The sequence below is a fragment of the Lampris incognitus genome, chromosome 2 (genome assembly GCF_029633865.1).
Source record: "Lampris incognitus isolate fLamInc1 chromosome 2, fLamInc1.hap2, whole genome shotgun sequence".
In the NCBI taxonomy this organism is placed as follows: Eukaryota; Metazoa; Chordata; class Actinopteri; order Lampriformes; family Lampridae; genus Lampris; species Lampris incognitus.
Window position 1 is genome coordinate 118,605,366 of NC_079212.1, and position 19,004 is coordinate 118,624,369.

The window sequence follows — 19,004 nt, forward strand, 5'->3', positions numbered from 1 at the left end:
CTTACCTTAACCCAGTGCTTACCTTAACCCAACACTTACCTTAACCCAGTACTTAGCTTAACACAACACTAACCTTAACTTAATACTTAGCTTAACCCAACCCTAACCTTAACCCAATGCTTACCTTAACCCAACACTAACCTTAACCCAATGTTTATCCTAACCCAACCCTAACCTTACCCCATTGCTTCCCTTAACCCAATCCTACCCTTAACCTAACACTTACCTTAACCCAACCCTAACCTTAACCCAAAGCTTATTTTAACCCAACCCTAACCTTAACCCAGCGCTTCCCTTAACCCAATCTACCCTTAACCTAACACTTACCTTAACCCGATACTAACCTTAACCTGACATTTACCTTAATCCAAGTTTAACCTTAACCCAATGCCTACCTTAACCCAACCCTAACCTTAAACCAACACATACCTTAACCCAGCACTTCCCTTAACCCAGTGCTTACCTTAACCCAATGCTTACCTTAATCCAACCCTACCCTTAACCCAACGCTTACCTTAACCCAACCCTAACCTTAACCCAATCCTACCCTTAACCCAATGCTTACCTTAACTTCACCAATTTGATAGCTAACCCACAGGCCAGAGGAAACATACAGCTGATCCCTAATGTTGTGTTAATGCTGCTCAGTGAAAGTTTGTTGTCTGACTGAATCATATGAATACAAACATTTTACCCATGTCTCTATAGCATTTAAGATACAGGGATACATAAGGACAGGGAATTTTTCACTCCACGAGATTTCTATTGTTTGATGAAGTCTGAAAGCAACGTGGAAAAATGCACAATCCTGAATGTAGATTGAAATATTGCCCACAGAGAGACTGGTCATGATTTTATATTGTTTCCATTAAATCTTGTCTTTCAAAGCTCTTAATTAATAATACACTTGACATTTATGAGTTGGAGCAATAAGCTAAGCAAGAAACGATTTATGTCACCTAAAGCTTTTTAACGAATCAATGCGACTATTTGTAATTGCTTGTTTCACAAGATTAAAAGTGCTTAGACTAGACCTCTGTCTCCTGTTTAGTGGCCAACATGACCTCCGCCTCTGTCATAAAAATGCAAGTCTTGGTTATCAGCATTAGCTCACATCAAGAAATCCATATCGCTAATATTTCTGGAATTTTAATGCTGTTACAATTTATAGCTAATCAAATGCAGTTACCTAAATTGCTGTTAGGAAAAGACAGTTTAACTGTCTGCTTTTAATTACGATATAATTTAATGTTGAGATTGAGATGATAGTGGTGGTCTTGGAGTCCTGCAGTACATGACAAACAGTGAAGCCAACTGGCAGTCCAGAGGAAACCCGTCAACCAAACATGGGAATGAAAATATAGAAGCCCCATCCGTACGCTTTGGCTTCGAGACATTGCTTTGCCACTTGTGTTTATGGTGATTTATTGTCAATTGTTGTTTTTTTTTTGCTTTGAAGTTTGGTGTAATTTTGATGACATTAGTTGACAGCTCTTCATGAGTTATACATGTATTGTGTGACTGTAAAAGGTTTATTTGCATGAGAAATGTTTGTACTGTAAAGATTAAAATGAAATGGATACATGTATGTTATGCTCTGACCCTTTATCTTAGTTGGACCATACACATCTTCTATGTGAAGGGGAAATAATGTCTTAAGAACCTGCGAATGCATAAAACCTCAGATGATCCTGATAACTCTGGATTAAGATGTTTTAGATGTTTGTGTGCAATCTCCATGGCACACAAGACCCTGACATGTCCTAGCTTAATTTAGGTCCGGATACAATTTTAACATGTGCCGCTTGGCCACGCGTGAGGCTTTTGCATGTCAATTTGCTGCTGAAGAAATACACAGTGAAAAGACACTCTGAACGACCAGCAAGGCCCACAAACAATCTGAACAACCAGCGTTTTATTGCATGTTTAGAATGCTCACGTCAGTCATTGCCACTGACTACAACAGAGTGGTCTGCATCAGACAGTCGAGGAATGATGAGGTTACAGGCTGATGAAGGTGAGGACAGTAACATTACTCTTTGTAAAACTGGAGGAAAAGGAAACTACAGGGCACATCTTCAACCAAAAGCGGGAGATAACTGCTGCGAGATGAGAGTACCGCAACAGCTCCCGGGCTGCCCACTCGGTCTGGAGGCTGAACATGTGATGTGAGGGGAGAAAGCAGTGGGGGACGGAATGATTCAGTGATGGATGAGGGTGGGCCGGATGGCGATGGTTGAAACGATGGCAAATCAGAATGGGTGCTAGTGTTTTAAGTGGGAATCTACTGCCACTTGTGCAGAGCATGTGGTTGCCTGTTGCCTGACTGAAGTTTGGGGTCAACACCAAGTAGACACGGAGACTCGTGGTCTTGTACAGTGTCTAACCTTCAACCTGTGCTCAGCTCGAGATGTCCATCTGCTGTGCTTGGTTTTACTCATCATTTAAAAATAAATCCATTTACCAAATAGTTGAGATAAAAATATAGATATTTTGATGCCAACTAAAATGTGGTGGCTAATAAACCTGCAGTGTCATGATGACATGGATGAAAAGGACACATCTTTGATGCGTAAGTGAGACGATGAATTTCTCTGAAAAAAAAACAAAAAAAAAACAAAAAACAAAAAAACAGCATTTGACAATATTCTTTACATCTTGGCACTGCATATTTTTTCTTCTTTTTCCTATTAATTTCATATAAAATATCATTAGATTGATACACCCTTATATTATTACTGACCACTTAAACCATATTTTCCTCATCTCTGTGACCCTGGAATTAGTCATGCAAGATATCTCCGTCTCGTAGAGGAAATATACCTGTCTGCTCTTGCTCAGAGCAGTAATCTTTAACATACAGCCACAGAAGGCAGTGGTTGGACCATCAAAAGGAAGTATCAAAAAACAGCTTAACACAAAGAGGAAAAAAATCTGTACAAAATGCTTAAGTCAATGATAACAGAGAAAAATCTGCTTTTCTATATTACATTTTAAAATCCAAAATCGGGGATAATAACCCCCCCACCCCACCCCCTCCTCACACACACACGCACACACACACACACACACACACACACACACACACACACACACACACACATGCACACTCCCTCCCCCCGCCCTCCCTGCCCAGCTCGCCCAGGTGTCTGCATGGATGACTTTTTTTTTCTTTTTCTTTTTTTTTAAAGCAAGGATTATAAGTAAAATACATTTGCAGCACAGTTTGCTATTCCAATACATACAGCAGTTTTTTTTCTTCTTCTCATAGCTATTTCATAGTCAATACAAAGCAGTCGCAATATAGCAAACATAACACAAATGTACTTTTTGATCTTTGAAAAAGAAAAACGAGGAAGGGACAGGAAAAGGCAAAGGCTATACTGACACGTATGTACAACCTATTAACTAGAACATCCTCAAAACAACCCATTGGTACATCAGAGAGGAGACTGTGATTAAATCAATAGTGCCACATAAAGCTGGGTGATATCTGCATGAACAAAAGGCCTGAGGTTTGGTTTTTAGAAAAAAAATACACCCTTAAGATAAACAAGCTCTAATTTATTTGATATTTTTTGTCTTTTTTTAATTTTCCCTCTAGTTTGAGACTACACATGCAAGACACACAACTAAGTGCAACTGAGTGAAATGTTTGTTGTTGTTTTTTTTTCTTTCTTTCCGCTCATTTAATTGAATAATTCCCTATAGGTTTGAACTGAGGTATGCGTACTAACGGTTTTCTCATGCTGTTATCTTTAGTTATGTCAAGCTACACATGCTGAGAATGTTCTAATCTACCAGCTCTTTTTCCCCATTTTGTATACCAAGCCAACCAGCCGGAGACTGGGGGTTTGTGGAGGAGCTCGGCCCTGTTCTCACGATCCTAGCCTGGCTGTTACTGACCCATCCCACAGCTGCCTGGATATTAAATGCATCTTCTGGAAACCACAGATGGCCCGTTTTTTTTTCGTTTTTTTTTTAAATGCATGAACTAGGAAAAAAAACTGCCATAAAGTACCTTGTACCCAGCTTATTAGTTAGACAGGAGTGTTTTTAATATAAAAAGAAATACAATGGAGAAAAAGAAAAAAACACAATCATAAAGCCTTGCCAACCTTGACAAACAACAGTGGTGTCCCGTCGAGAAAACTAAAAACCCCTAAAAAGTGGCATACAATCGTTCTGAAAGGGTACAAATTAGCAAGGAATAAAAAAGAGAAACAACAGAGAAAAACAAAATATTGAATCACTGTGTGGTCCAGTTGAAGTACAGAATCCTTTTCACATTGTTCTCTGCAAAGCTTTTCCGTTAACCGGTAGAATATTTTCATCATCATCATCATCATCATCATTACCAAAACTGTATCTACATACCCTTAATGTTGCACAGAAATCTGATCTGCTCCTGACACACTCCTTTTCTCATTGGCCCAAAGACAAGCTTCCCCTAATTTGGTCATAATGGTTGTCTGACTATTTGCACCTCCCATTCGGTTTTGGTCACTGCAAAGGTTTCCACAGCTGTCCTGTCCGAGACATCCCTTTGGTTTTCTTAAGTGAATGAAACACCAGTTTTTTAGGAGCGTTTGCTCATTTCAGTCTTACCACCGGCTTTACACAGCCGAGACTATACTCTGCATAAGGATCCTTTCACATCCAATGGGAGAGAATGGAGGAGAGAGATATTTGGCCTTTTTCTGCTATTGCATGGAACAGAGAACATCATTTGACCATGTAGTTTATCTTTGGTAGTCACAGAACAAGAAACTAAAACATCGGCAACTAAAGTTGCCAAATAAAACACAAAAAATAATGATAATAGTAATAAATTAAAAAAATGCAAAGTGGTTGGTTGCAGTCTCAAAAGTAATGTTTTCAAATCTTTTGCATGAATCTATGCAGTTGCTTACCAAACCTGGAATTTACAAAACCACGGACATTGTGTGGGTTCCACCTGGTTCAGTGTTGGACTTAAATTACAGCTCTTAACTTTTTGACCACTGAATGTGATGCATCCACATTTCCTCCAACGTGTGTGTGTGTGTGTGTGTGTGTGTGTGTGTGTGTGTGTGTGTGTGTATATATATATATTCCGCTTAATATTCCGCTCCTCATCTGTTAAGCACTTTTATCTACACCATTGATGGCTTCGGGAAAAAAGCTATCTATTTATTTATATATATATATATATATATATATATAGATAGATATATAGATATATAGATAGATAGATAGATAGATCTCAAATGTGTTTGAGCCCTCACACCGGCTGTCAGATGTTGGAATGTTCCAATATTTAGGTCTTATTGCAGGTCATGGGAGTTTCTCCTTGATAAAGGAGATGAATATTTCATCTACACTCGCTAAAACTCAGAACTTGTCGTGCACGAGACACAAAAACTATCGGGAATGCACGTTAAATCTTCGAGCATGGCTTTGGATAAAATGAAATAAACGAGACACGTTTGATTAACAATGACAGCTGTGTTAAGGAATCACAATTAATTGGTCTAAATCATTATCTTTGCAGTGCACACCTGACATTTTCATTTTCTTTTTTTAAAGACCAGAGCTTGTAAGTGATCGGACATTTTTGTTACAGCCCAACATCCTCAACTTTGAGGGGCTGTTTTTCAAGGTTTAATTTCATAAGGATAAATCATAACCTGCATGATTTCTCTGTCATTCATTCTCATCTTAAATTAAACTTCATTGATGCGTGGAGAGAGCCTTCATTATGTGTAGTGCATTGCGGGTGGACTTCATGAGCTGAGGGGGGGTTGAAATGGGGGGTGGGTTACAAGTCAGGGAGTTGGCATTCAGAAGATCGTGGAATAAATGACAGAAAAATACTATTTGGTATTTGACATTCTGCTTCATTTGTGTGACACACACTTGCAAACACACATGCATGCATACATACATATATACATACACACATGCATGCATGTGTTTGTGAGTGTGTGTGCGTGTGTATATATGCAAGTCATGGAACAAAATGAAAAGAAAACAAACATTCATTATCAAGTGCTGACCACACAGAATCTCCACAGCATGGGCATGAGGTCTGATAAGTTCTAAAGAATAAAAAATATATATATATAGATGCAACATTAACAAAATGCAACAGCAATGGATGTTGTAAAGACATTACATTGATAGTCTATAACCGCTCACCCAAAAAAAAAAAAAATCACCCAAAAAAAACAAAACAAAAAAAAACCAACCCTCCCATCCCTTGATGGTAGCAAACCGATGAAAGTGTTGAAGGCAGTGACAATGAACAAAAGTCTGCACTCTCTCTCTCGCATGCACCCGGTGTAAATTAAATGTCAGTCATTCTCTCTTCAGTTTGGGTTGTGTGTGTGTGTGTGTGTGTGTGTGTGTGTGTGTGTGTGTGTGTGTGTGTGTGTGTGTGTGTGTGTATGAGTGAAAGAGAGAGAGAGAGGGAAGGGGGGAAGAGAGACAAGCCCTCTACAGTCCGTGCTCAGTGTGGTTGAGTGGGCTGCATGCAGTCCTTCCTGGCTGCACAGTGGTCCCTGCCCGTCATGGCATCCAAATCTCTCTCGCCAACCGGGAACATATCCCCCTGTACCAAACAAGTTCGTCCGACCCATGTCGGGTAGAAATGAAGTTTTTTTTTCACGTTAAGTTTCACTTTAATCAAATGTAGAAATGAATCAAAAAATACCCCCTTTTGGGATGTATTCTGTTTTTTTTTGTTTTTGTTTTTTTCCGCTATGTATTGTAATGGCACTAAAAGTCAATTGGAGACATTTGAGAGCTGTCATCAGTAGCTGAGACTGCCATCAGAGTTTGTATCTGTAGAGCTGTACTGTCTCATAGATGCCTCTGAGGCCGGCGGGGGGGGGGCAGGGAAAGAGTTGGGGGAACAGGCTTTACAGCATATCATCATGGCCCTGGTCATCGTCATAATCTCTGTGGTGCTGGAAATCTGGACTGTGATTGGCGGTCGTCACCAGGGAGAGGGGGCCTTCGTGGTCTTCAGGATCCAGTGGTTCCTCCTTAACGCTGATGTGATGCCTGGAAGAAAAAAAGCAAAAAAACCACAAAATGCAGAGATGTTTCAGTTCCTCTGTCCTTAACCTCTTCACTTTGAAGCTTTTCCCCCAGACACAAAATGGCAAATGGAAGAGAATGTGGAACAAAAACGAATGTCTGGCTTCAGTGAAACTAAGTGGGGGCCATGCTGGTGCCACTGATAATTTCGGCTTTCCTTTTGAAGGATTCCAATAGCAAACCTGCAGGCTTTTTTAGTTTCATAGCAACTGACAACAGGGTATTCACTTAGAATTGATAAATGAGGAAGATTAACAATGTGAGACACGGAGAAGAGAGAATGGACTCCGAGGAGCGAGTGGGCTGCCGTTGTCAGCCTCCTGGTGGTGGAGGATCAGCGGCGCGCTGTGTGTTCCCCTTCCTGCTCGTTAACATGCACAACCTGCGAAGCGGGTCTCCAGAGGACGACCCCGAGCCGGCTTCTATCATTAATCAACTTCAAGGAAACACGGCGACCAGACACCGCCATACATGCTTTAAACTCCAGAATTAATGCACATTTTCAACCAAGTGTCAATAAAGGAAGAAAAGCGCTGGCAGGAAAGGCGCGCGAGGAGAGCAGTGGCGGCTCGCTCGGCGCTGCGCGGTGATAAGAAACAGAGCCCTTATGAGAATAATAATGCTGTCACTTGTAAACAAGGCAAAAACACAAGACCCCCAGCCCACAGCCTGGGCAAAGAAGGCACTAAAGAGATGAGATCTGCCAAATTTCTCATTACAGAAACAGAGCAGGAATAAAGCACAGGGGGAGAGAGGGCCTGGCTGTGGCAGAAAGAAGGGAAAAAAATAAAAACATTATGAGCAGCTGCGGGAGACTTCCCTTGCTAACCTGCGGTGCCAGTGTGCTGCAGGAGAGGTGGAACAGTGTCAGCACGAGGTGCCGGGCTCATTTACAATAACAACTGGGGAAAATTGGCACACTCTTCATCACCCAAGCTCGCATTTGATTTATTCACGCCGGGATGTCTTTGTATAATTTGCAACTATTGTGATGGAGACACTCCTATGCTAATGAGATGATATATTTTGGTGTAAATTATAAAAAGGGGGAAAAAGTAAAGTCAGCTTTTCTATCATTCTCAGATCAAAGTAGCTCCACAAGTCCCATTGCCTCAGGTCTCACTCGATGGCTGGAGGGCAGACATGAAATTGTTATTATTATGCTATTGAACTGCATGCTGATTCTACACTCTGCTTGTAATTAGCCTTTTCTGGATACCTCATTCTTGCCTGGCTGTTAAAGAGAACTGATCTGGTTTCCTCACTGTGTTAAAAAGATGCTTTCAGTTAACCGGCAGTGTGATGGGACATGTGGAGACCATGTGTTATTCCCGTGTTACCGGTGGTGGGCAAACTTGTATGGGGAACTGTGCGAGCTGAACAGCGTACAATACGTAGTTCAATAGGAAGAGATGTGAGCTACAGCATAGGATACTTAAACAGGAATTAAAATGGGATAGTATTTTCTAAAGCGTTTATGATTATTCCCTGAGCAAAGGGAGGATAGGCAGAACTAACTTAGTAGAGTTCAAGTAATGCAATATATATATATATATATACATGCACAACTTTTAATGCTACACTGCTTCATCGCCGAGATCTCTCACACTCTCAGTAGTTGTGAAAGAGTGGGTACGATCTGCTAAGAAGAATAAAGACGCACTTTAAAAGAAAACAGAGTTTACACATTTTATAAATGCATAAAGCTTATCCACATAATTGCGGAAAAAAGAGAGTTAGGGCTGTATCAGCCTAAAGATAGAGGTAGAGGGGCAGAGAGGGAAACAGGCTGCCCTTAGGCCAGCACACCCATCCTGTCTCTGCCTTTCCTGTTCCACAGTCATGCTCAGAGCTATGTTCACAGTGATTAGGGATGGCACTTTCCTCCATTTGGCCAGAAGCTCATTACTGCACCTTTTCTGTTTTCAGGCAGAATTTCCCTCTTGCTCAGACATTTCAGGAGGCCATCCCTGAATCTACCCTCGCTCACATCGGTGGTCCCCCCCCCCCCACATCTGGAAACCATGCAGCCTGCACCGTATTATTTTAGGCTTCAAACAACTTAGCAGACACTCCTATACAACAAGTGAACGGGGAGCTGCGGTTTCCAGGCCGACCACAATTTTCCTACATGAGAATCTTGGATGGTGTCTTCCAGACTAATTATGTTTATGTGTTGTTTTTCTTTCAACAACTTAACTGGGTTTTTCAGAATGTGTTGCGGCTCGTGTTTTGCCGGGTCATGGACCGGCAGCTCTGTCATTTTGTGTTCTAGCATTTCGTAAATATTTTAACAAATTGGAACCGTGATTATGGCTGAATTCCGGCAGACGGCAGTACACATTTTTGAACTGCAGTAAAGGAGAGTTTATAAACTTGCTATTAAAATAACAGAGAGGCTCCAGTCTTTTCTTCCCAGTCAGCCTGGTGTTGGAAGTCTCTGGAAGGTGGGGTTTCCTTTTCTACAGGGAGGCCAGCCACAGCTCTGGCCGGGACTCAACATGCAGCCATGCAAATATCATCCCTCCACACTATTTATTGTCCTCTTTGGTAATGTTTCTGTCTCATCTAATACCAAGCTTTGGGCCCTTTCAACAGCATTTTGCAAGGTCATTTTATATATATCTATATCTATCTATCTATCTATCTATCTATCTATCTATCTATCTATCTATCTATCTATCTATCTATCTATCTATCTATCTATCTATCTATCTATCTATCTATCTATCTATCTATCTATCTATCTATCTATCTCTCTATCTATCTATCTATCTATCTATCTATCTATCTATCTATCTATCTATCTATCTATCTATCTATCTATCTATCTATCTATATATATATATACACATCTATATCTATCTATCTATCTATCTATCTATCTATCTATCTATCTATCTATCTATCTATCTATCTATCTATCTATCTATCTATCTATCTATCTATATATATATATATATATATATATATATATATATATATATATATACATATATATATATAGAGAGAGAGAGAGAGAGAGATAAATATGGTGAAGGTTGAGGGTGTATGTGCCACTCACATAGCTGGCAAGGGCGAGCGTCCCGGGCTGCTGTCACTGCCATTGCTGTTTCCATGGTCCATTGCTCCATTCATCTCCTCACGGATGGCGTTAGCCAGGGAGTTAAGGGTGGGACTTCCAATGGAAGCAGTAGTGTATAGAGGTATGTTGTTTTCTGCCATTGAAGCCTGAAAAGTATGCCCAAAGCATTAAATGTGAAACGGAAGAAAGCTGTCAGCACTTTTTCAGCCGCCCGTCATGCCGTACAGACACCTACATCCCCAGAAAACAAAGAGTGACTGACTGGGCATATGAGGTGGAGACAAACTTATTTTGTTTATTATTTCCTGCCTTTCTTTTGAAATCCACAAGGTAGAAGACGAAAGATAGAAGTGATGTGTGTTTATTTACCTGGAAGGCAGCAGAGAGGGCTGGACCATAGCCTAGGCTGGTTTGAATGTTCTTCACTAATGCCGGACTTCTGCAGACAGAAATTACATTACAACCAGAGTCCTGTTTCACATACTATACTGCATTCCCATAGGCCATAGTATCATATTTCATCGAAAAACAATAATGTACTTAACCTTAAATAACAACTAAACACATTTGCTGCTGTACAAATGTCGATATCAAGGCTATAGTCCTATGCAATTTGATCAAATGACAAGAGTACACCACTAACAGAACACATTACATTTTATAGGAGAGAAGAACAGGTTGATGGAGGCAGATACTGTAAAAGCAAGATGGATGGGGGACTGAACATAAAGGCATGATGGGAACATTGAGGCAGGGCATGCAGGTGGGGCTAGACCTAGGAAATTTGCAGGGAGGCAGGGCAGGAGGAAGTGCTTACTGTACGAGCAGCTCGTGAAAGTTCTCATCAGCGGCGTATTTCCGTGGGCGGCCTCGCTGTATGTGGCGGCCACGTTTAAACTCCTCATCATCAACGGTCCAAAAGGACCCAAACTCATCCTCTACTCTCACAAAGCACTTATGCAGGGAAAGGTTGGTGCGAATGGCACCCTGGGAAAAGCAAACCGGTGGGGACAGCCAGATGCAGATGCAGTGATCAACGGGACAGGTAGGACACACACAGTCAGACACACGGCAAACAGACAGACAGAAACGGGAACAAGGAAGGGAGGGAGAGGGTGAAGATCAAAATGAAAATAAGCAAAAGCCATTGTGGGTTATGGTGCATCACCAAAGGGGGCTTCTGAAAGCATGGAGGGGGAACACGCCAAAGCAGGTTGGGACTTTGGACGTTATGGCACACAGACAATGAAATGGAGCAGCGATAGCCTCTTCCCCTCAGACAACAGTCAGACAGACGGCAGCTTGGGCCTGACAGGCCTGACCTACCCACTGATCTTTTGAGGCCGTCTCTTTTGGAACTCTATTTCGTCCACTGTCCACACAGCCCCTTTTACGTTTTCTACTCGCACAAAACACTTGTGAAGACTAAGATTATGCCGGACTGCATTCTGCAGTAAGTGTGAAAACAAAGAAAGAAAGAAAGTTGGCTTATCAGCACAGTAAAAATATAAACAAGTGAAAAGTTATTTCAAACAAGACATACTTAAGACAGGGGACATAATAAAACGTGGTTGTTGCAATAATGAATTCAAGAATGTATCTACATTTAATTGTTCTGAAATACAAATGACTAAACATTGTATAGATTTTCACTAGTTTCCACGGCAACACAGCATCTTGTCAATGGCATCCCTTTGGACATCAGCAACAGTGCTGCAAACTTTGATAACTCGTTAGAGACAAACTAACTGAGATTTCAAAAAATTTTTTTTAGATTGAATAAAAGTTTTGGATTATTGCTATGCCTAATGTCATACTTTCATATTATGAAGGCAACCCTTTGTCAAACCAGTGATCATTGAGGCATGACAGAAGACCTGTGTATATATATCATCCCTTTGTACTGTCAGAAATACATGGAGTGTACATACTGTAGCAGGTATATCCTTATGTGTGTGTGTGCGTGTGTGTGGGAATGTGGGATCTGGTGTGTATAACTCCAATGTGCCCCTATGGAAAGGCTGTCAGCAACCAGCAGTGCAGGCAATGTGAGGGCTGTTAGAAGGCCATTTGACAACAGGGGGGGGTCTCTCTCCAAATGCACATGGCAGATCAACTAAAGCATATGAGCACCAACTTCAAGGACTCATCAATGTCTTATCTTCTTCTCCTCTTCCCATCTTCTCACCTCCATTCTCTCTACCTCTCTAATGCACGCTGACTTCCCTGTATACTTTTACGATTTAAGTCTGTTTTTTTTAATATTTTTCCCTCGGTGTGCACGTTTGTGCATGTGTGTGTGCATGTGCATGCATACAAATGTGTGCACACGCAATTTTGTTTGTGTGTGTGTGGGCTGGTTGAAAAGAAAGGCGAGCCCTTCTCTTGACTGTGTGTGAGGGACTCAGCCAGGTGTTACCAGCACAGCACTGCTATGATAAAGTCCACACCACCCACCACAAAACACCTACAAATATATCTATTAGAGGGATCGTTTTCTCTTCGTTACAAGAATGTGCATTTTTTTCCCCTCTTGTTTGTCATGGGAAGTTCAATTTAGTTTCGAGGTTGTCATGCTTGGTTGTCTAAATTCTTGTAATACTAACACGCCCTTAAACCTTCTTTTGTTTTACTATAAAGAAGCCAAAAATACGTTGAATATTACCTTCCATGTTGCTGCGTTGCGCCTAAAATATGCAAACATCCGCGTGAACCAGTTGTAGATTTCATTTAGTGTTAGCTGCTTTTCTGGAGACTCGAGGATTGCCTGGGTAAGGAACAGTGACAGAAACAAACATTTACAATTTTGCTCCCCTCAAAAAATGATCAATAATTCACAAGAGACATCCAGCTTTGTGCTTTGTATGCGCGCACTTGAGAAATTCACTGAGGATGGCTAAGCAACTGTCCATGTGATGTGTACTTCCCTCTCTGTTTATGGAGGGCTCCTCCGTTTCTCATTCAAATCAGAAGATTTGAATATATTTTCTTTTGTGGGTGTAAATGAAGGGCAAGCGAAAACATTTCTCAGGCAGATTACAGGGCGGCAATTATGGCCGGCTCAGATTAATTCCTGAGATCCCAGATTACTGCAGCCTGGCGATAATTGACTGGCCATCTTAAAACAGGTTCATCCCTACTGTTGTGTGAAATGAATTTCATAATAATCATAGCCAGTGTAATGCTCAATCAAAAGCAATTGTTATATGTGGCCATTTTTTTTGAATCCCTTGCACATTCTTGCACTAATTTGCTGATGGTTAATCTGCCGCTGTGTGTCTAAATTGTATTTGAAATTTAACAAGGCATTTTAGGAGAAAAAAAGTTAAAAAAAAGTTTATAAAATGACTGAATATATTTAGTTTTTCTTATTATGATTAGACTCAGTGGAACAGATTAAGGGTCCCTATTCATTTAAATTACAGATTAAATGCTTTGTATATAGCGCATGGAGCAGCGATACGTGTGGAATCCTTACCTGTCTTATTAGCGAGGCATATGTGAATGGCGGTCTAACTTCAGCATTCATGTAAAACTCTTTGTTCTGGACAATATCTGTAAACAGGTAACCAAGAGCAAGAGAAAATAACTGTCAACATGAGAATAAATAATATGTTCAGAGTTAAGATCCTGTTACCAGCAATAGTGTCTGATAACACAACTGCCGTAGTCATTAGTTATGCTTGTATATAGTGTGTGCAGTGTTTGATTTTGATTTGATTTGATTTTAATATACTTTATTAATCCCCATGGGGGAATTCTTCCTCTGCATTTAACCCATCCTAGCTGTGTAGCTAGGAGCAGTGGGCAGCTCCAGTTCGTCTTGCCATGCCTCGGTCAGGGGCACAGACAGGAGTATTAACCGTAACATGCATGTCTTTTTGATGGTGGGGGAAACCGGAGCACCTGGAGAAAACCCACCGCAGACACAGGGAGAACATGCAAACTCCACACAGAGGACGATCTGGGGTGACCCCCAAGGTTGGACAACCCCAGGGTTCGAACCCAGGACCTTCTTGCTGTGAGGCGACAGCACCAACCACTGGGCCACTGTGCCACCCCTGGGGCCACCGTGCCACCTTTGTCTGCCAGTGGGCAAAAATGTGTAGTGGACACGAGGTTTAGAAAAGTGTAAAAGTTTGCACGTGCACTCATCGCATAGTACCTGGAGAGATGGGCATGTTGTACTTGTCCGAGTAGCGCCGCCGCATAGGGCCCACGCTGTGCAAGCTGTTGGCTGTGATGACGGAGTGAGTCTGGGAAAGGGGCGTAAGGGGGGCCGTGGGTGTGGTCGGAGTCTGGGGCAGGCTCAAAGGTGGGGAACCCTCGGGGGCCGACTTAGACAAAGTGACGTTGGACACCAGGTTCAGCTGGGGAGAGGAAACCAGACCAAGAACAAACAAATGTAAAAATAGACATGCAGGAGGAGCTCAGTTAGCTTTCTAATTACCACTGTGTCTCAGACGCCTCATTGACTATGCATATCACAGCTCTAATTGCGGGCAACCCGAGAGATGATCCGCAAACGTTTGCTAAATGTTTGGAAAACAACCCATGAGCCCTTCTCCTCCTCCTCCTCCTCCTCCTCCTCCTCCTCCTCCAGTCTATATTTTCTCTACTATACTCCCTCTCTTTTCAGTCTTCGCTGGGCTAGTTCCTAGTTCTGTCTCATTGTCTTTGTTTAATATATTGTACCTCACGCCAATTTTGGCAAATACACCCCCTACTTCACCTCCCTAGTGGTAGGGCAACATGGCGACGTGAGGGTGAAGGAGGAAGATGGGCGGCCCCAAAGACTTGACAAATGACAGTGTGATTCTCACCTACCGCTGAGCAGCCCTGCTAATAAGGCAGTCAGAGGAAGCGGCCAATCTGGGCTAATTACAAGCTGAAATTGTATTGCGAGGACCCTAATTAGGAGCTGCTTATGGAGGTGATCTAATGATTAACTACTGTATCTGACTGACCTCCATCATCAGGGCCACGCTGGCTGTGCTAAAGATGGCCCTACAGTATTTTCATGGAGAGCATTGTAAAGGGAGACGTTAGCTTCGCTGCTAAGGATCCGGGGTATAAAAATGGTTGGGTGGGCAAAGGGGAAAGAGGGATTTTAATAATAATGGCTAAAAGGTAAACTAATTATGGCAAGTGCTCCAAAGGTATAGCATTGCTTCTAGCAGCTGTGGTGACTCCAAACACAGTGCCAAGCCTCCATACTGGAGCAGCAGTCAAGTGGAAAATTCTAGCCTGACCCCCTGCTCCTGCTATTAATTGGCAGGAAAACTAATGACACATATACATATTTCCACAAAATTGTTCTAATTGCTAATTTGCCTAAGGAGGCCAGTTTCCAAATTAAACATGACTTCAGACCGTGAAGAAAAAAAAATACTCGATAAGATAAAGAGAAAGAAAGAGAGGCTATGAGTAGGACATGTCTCATCTTTGACAATCAGTTGTTGATTGGGGTGAAGATATTTGATGTCTCGTGTTTGCTGATAAAGCCATGGAGGTGACAGCAGGTCCGGAGCCAGACAAGTAAAAGGGAAAAAAAAAACTTGTTTAACATCTCACTTCCCACACCACACAGACACAGATCTTCCTGAGCCACCAAATTACTAAAACACAGACAGGGACGCATGCACACATGCATGCACACTTGCATACGTGCACACATGCATGTACACACAAACAGGCACCCATGCATGCATGCACGCACGCACACACACACACGGGCTTGATACACAGGTATGAAATTTAAAAATTATCTTTAGCAATGGATCACAGCCAAATTCTTTTTTTTTTTAGCCCATCTAATGTTTTCTCTATTACATTTTTTAACGGTTACATTTGCTGTGATTTTATTGTTGTATTCATTTATAAATCTTGTGCTAAAATAAGAAGGATATCTATGTTTATTGCCCATTTTAACAGATATGTGTCCAAATACTTGTAATGTCTATTTGTCTTTTGGAAGCTGAACTGTCTTTTGGCAGAGTTTGCCCAAATAATTTGGATAGCAGCAGGGATACACACAAATGTATACAACATATTCACCAGCAGTAGGAGAAGGAATGTTTTTCTAAATTAAGAACCAAATAAATCACACATTGGTTTGTGTGTTGCTGACACAATGCTATCAAAAGAATAGGGCTGCAGTGTTGACTTCTCTTCCTGTGGATTAGAAGGCTTTGTTTCATGTTTCATCCATATTCACTGCCCATAAACATAGAGAGGCTTCAACAATAGGCCAGACAGGCTGGTAATAGCCTCGCCTTTGTTTGCTCCACCATTTGGGCTCACTCCAGTGCCTAGACAAAATGAGACTTCAGACAGAAATTAATTAAATGGTAATTGGTGATCTAATTATACTGGCTTTGACTCGGCAAGCTGCTAAGGAAAATAAACAAAAAGTCTCTCCTTAATTATGTATGGCATAAAAGGTCAGATTTCTGACAAGAATGCTTAGTGACACCGAGTGTAGATACCCACCTACACACACAGAAGCAAACACAAACACAAACATGCATGCACGCACACACACACACACACACACACACGTAATGCATGCATTCACACACACAACCACACAGAGACAAACACACATACACATGCATAAACTAACACTGTTAATGTACCACATACGGTTTTGATTTACCCTCACCCCCAAGCCAGCTCAAAAGAATGAATTGAATTTTATTCATTTGACAACATACATGAACAGTATCCGTTTGTTTGTCTTTAATTATAACTAACTGTAAAGTAGCAAATTTATTTTAGCTAGTTTTGTTATGGCAGTCAGCTGCTTATACATTTGCACAGAACAGCAGAAAAATAAAACCGGTGATTGCCGGGAAAATTAAGTTGATTCTTGTGACTGGCTGTTCTAGCAAAGATCCACTCAGATGATCATCTGAGTCACCCTTTGGTTCTTCAGAGGAGGCTTTTTGGAGTGGTTGTCTCCCATGTTACAACCTAGCATAAGCCTTGCTGACCCGACCTTTGTCAGGTCACACAGACCCCCACTTACCCAGCCCAAGCGAGACATATTTATCATAGCATTTCATAGCAGCTAGCAGCATACAGCACGGCTAGGGAGAACGGGAATCTATTTATTTGAATAAAAATCCCAGCCTTCCCCCTTGAGAATGTTAGCGCAGAGCTCTGACACGGCCTTTCTCAAAGGTCCCGGGGAGCGAGGAGAGGCAGAGAACTCGAGATGCTATCTGCTGCCCCAACCACTTTTCATATACAAATGTCCCTGTGTCGGGGCCCTCGTTCTGCACTCTAATCTGCACAATCAGTGTGTGTGACAGAGGCACGGCTCAAACAGACAGCCTATTGTCGCTCGACATCTCCAGGCGCTTTATGTTGACTGGCTGCGCTGTGTGGAAAGAGCACATACAGCTGCTGTACCTCTCCGACTTTAAATAAATGATCTGGGCTGAACAAAGTGCTGGCAGAGAAGGAGCCCCTGTATCTCTCTTTGTGCATTTGTGTTTGTGCGTGTTGGGGGTGAGGGAGAAAGAGATTCCAACCCCCTCATCCCCACCAACCCCCTTAGTAAAATGATCTTTGCACATTTGGCTCCCTGAATGAACTGTCATACTGCCTGAAATATGGCAGTGGGGCCCCTTCTTAAACATGACAAAATAGCGTGGATACTTAAATGCCATATGTTAAACCCTTACCCCTATAGCATAAGGCTTAAGCAGTATGCTTTATAGCATGACATATATTAAGAGTGATAAGCATGATCCCCGGAATATGTCAAGAAGATAATGGATTCATTTGCTTTTACATTTCTCGACAATTCACTTCTTTATTCCCAGCTGATTTAGAGTGAATCACTAGGATACAATATTCTCCTAAAATAAATACTTTATTCTCCAACCCTGTAAGACATGCAAGGAAAATAGCCTTTACATCTTCGGTATGCAAACCCAAATCCATATCAAGGAACCCTGGGACGGGTCTTTAAAGCCAAACTTAATTAAAAAAATCAGGTTAAGTAAAATATGTTGTACTCTACTAATAAAGAGTATTTTAAATAAATACTTTTGTTTTTACTTCCCGAACTTTAATTCATTTTGAATCTATGATTCATGAAATGAAAATAAAATGTATTTTTATAAATAATGTTATCTATATTTTTCTGTGGTTTTTCATTTCTCTCTCTGAAAGGCAGTGGTTCAGTGAGCTTGCTGTGGGGGCTGCCACAGAGTGTGTATCCAGTTCATCACAGAGCCCAAATTGAATCTTGGATGTCAGCAGATGTGGTCCAAACAATATTTACAGCCTCCCTCTAGAGAACAGCTGCTTTTGTTGTGCACATAAATAAGAAGATGGAGGAATAGATTAATGAATACATGTGTGCCAATTAAGACAAACAAAAGGAGGAGGGGAGAGGAGAGAGGCATGTGACAGGGCTGCTAACTCACCGGCTGTGGGGTGGCTTTGGGCTCTGTAGACTTGACATGGAGATGTGTCATCATGGCTTGCAGACGCTCTTTGTCTTTCGCTAACTAAAATAAGAGAGGGGAGAAGACATTAAATTTTTCATGCACTGTAATCTATTTCTCTATATTATCTCTTTAATTTTTATGTGCTACTAGAGTACACTCCTGCAAATCTTTATGGTATATGCACTCCTTGGACCATCTAGTTAAACCATGATCCAAAGGCTCGTGGATAAAATGTAAGCCATGCACCGCCTAAGAAAATCTCAATAGTCGACGTCTCGCATTCGGTGTTAAACCTGACCACGTTTCACTGCCAAAAACAACCACAAGCCCTTTCTACCTGCCTCAAACTTTGCACTGTCTGAGCTGCCGTC

The 19,004-nt window shown here is 41.6% G+C and overlaps 1 protein-coding gene across 7 annotated transcripts in view; it reads right to left on the bottom strand.

Annotated features, from left to right (window-relative positions):
* Positions 1-5,467: 5,467 nt before the first annotated feature.
* foxp1b (forkhead box P1b) overlaps positions 5,468-19,004 on the bottom strand; it is a 175,017-nt gene continuing 161,480 nt past the window's right edge. For all 7 annotated transcript variants that reach the window (XM_056272988.1, XM_056272992.1, XM_056272991.1 and 4 more), the window contains 8 exons: positions 18,610-18,693; positions 14,334-14,538; positions 13,647-13,723; positions 12,834-12,935; positions 11,495-11,616; positions 10,538-10,607; positions 10,148-10,314; positions 5,468-7,047 (listed from right to left, as the gene is read on the bottom strand). In XM_056272988.1, coding sequence (XP_056128963.1) covers positions 6,903-7,047; positions 10,148-10,314; positions 10,538-10,607; positions 11,495-11,616; positions 12,834-12,935; positions 13,647-13,723; positions 14,334-14,538; positions 18,610-18,693 — 972 coding nt within the window. In that variant the 3' untranslated portion in view covers positions 5,468-6,902. The remainder of the gene's footprint in view (positions 7,048-10,147; positions 10,315-10,537; positions 10,608-11,494; positions 11,617-12,833; positions 12,936-13,646; positions 13,724-14,333; positions 14,539-18,609; positions 18,694-19,004) is intronic.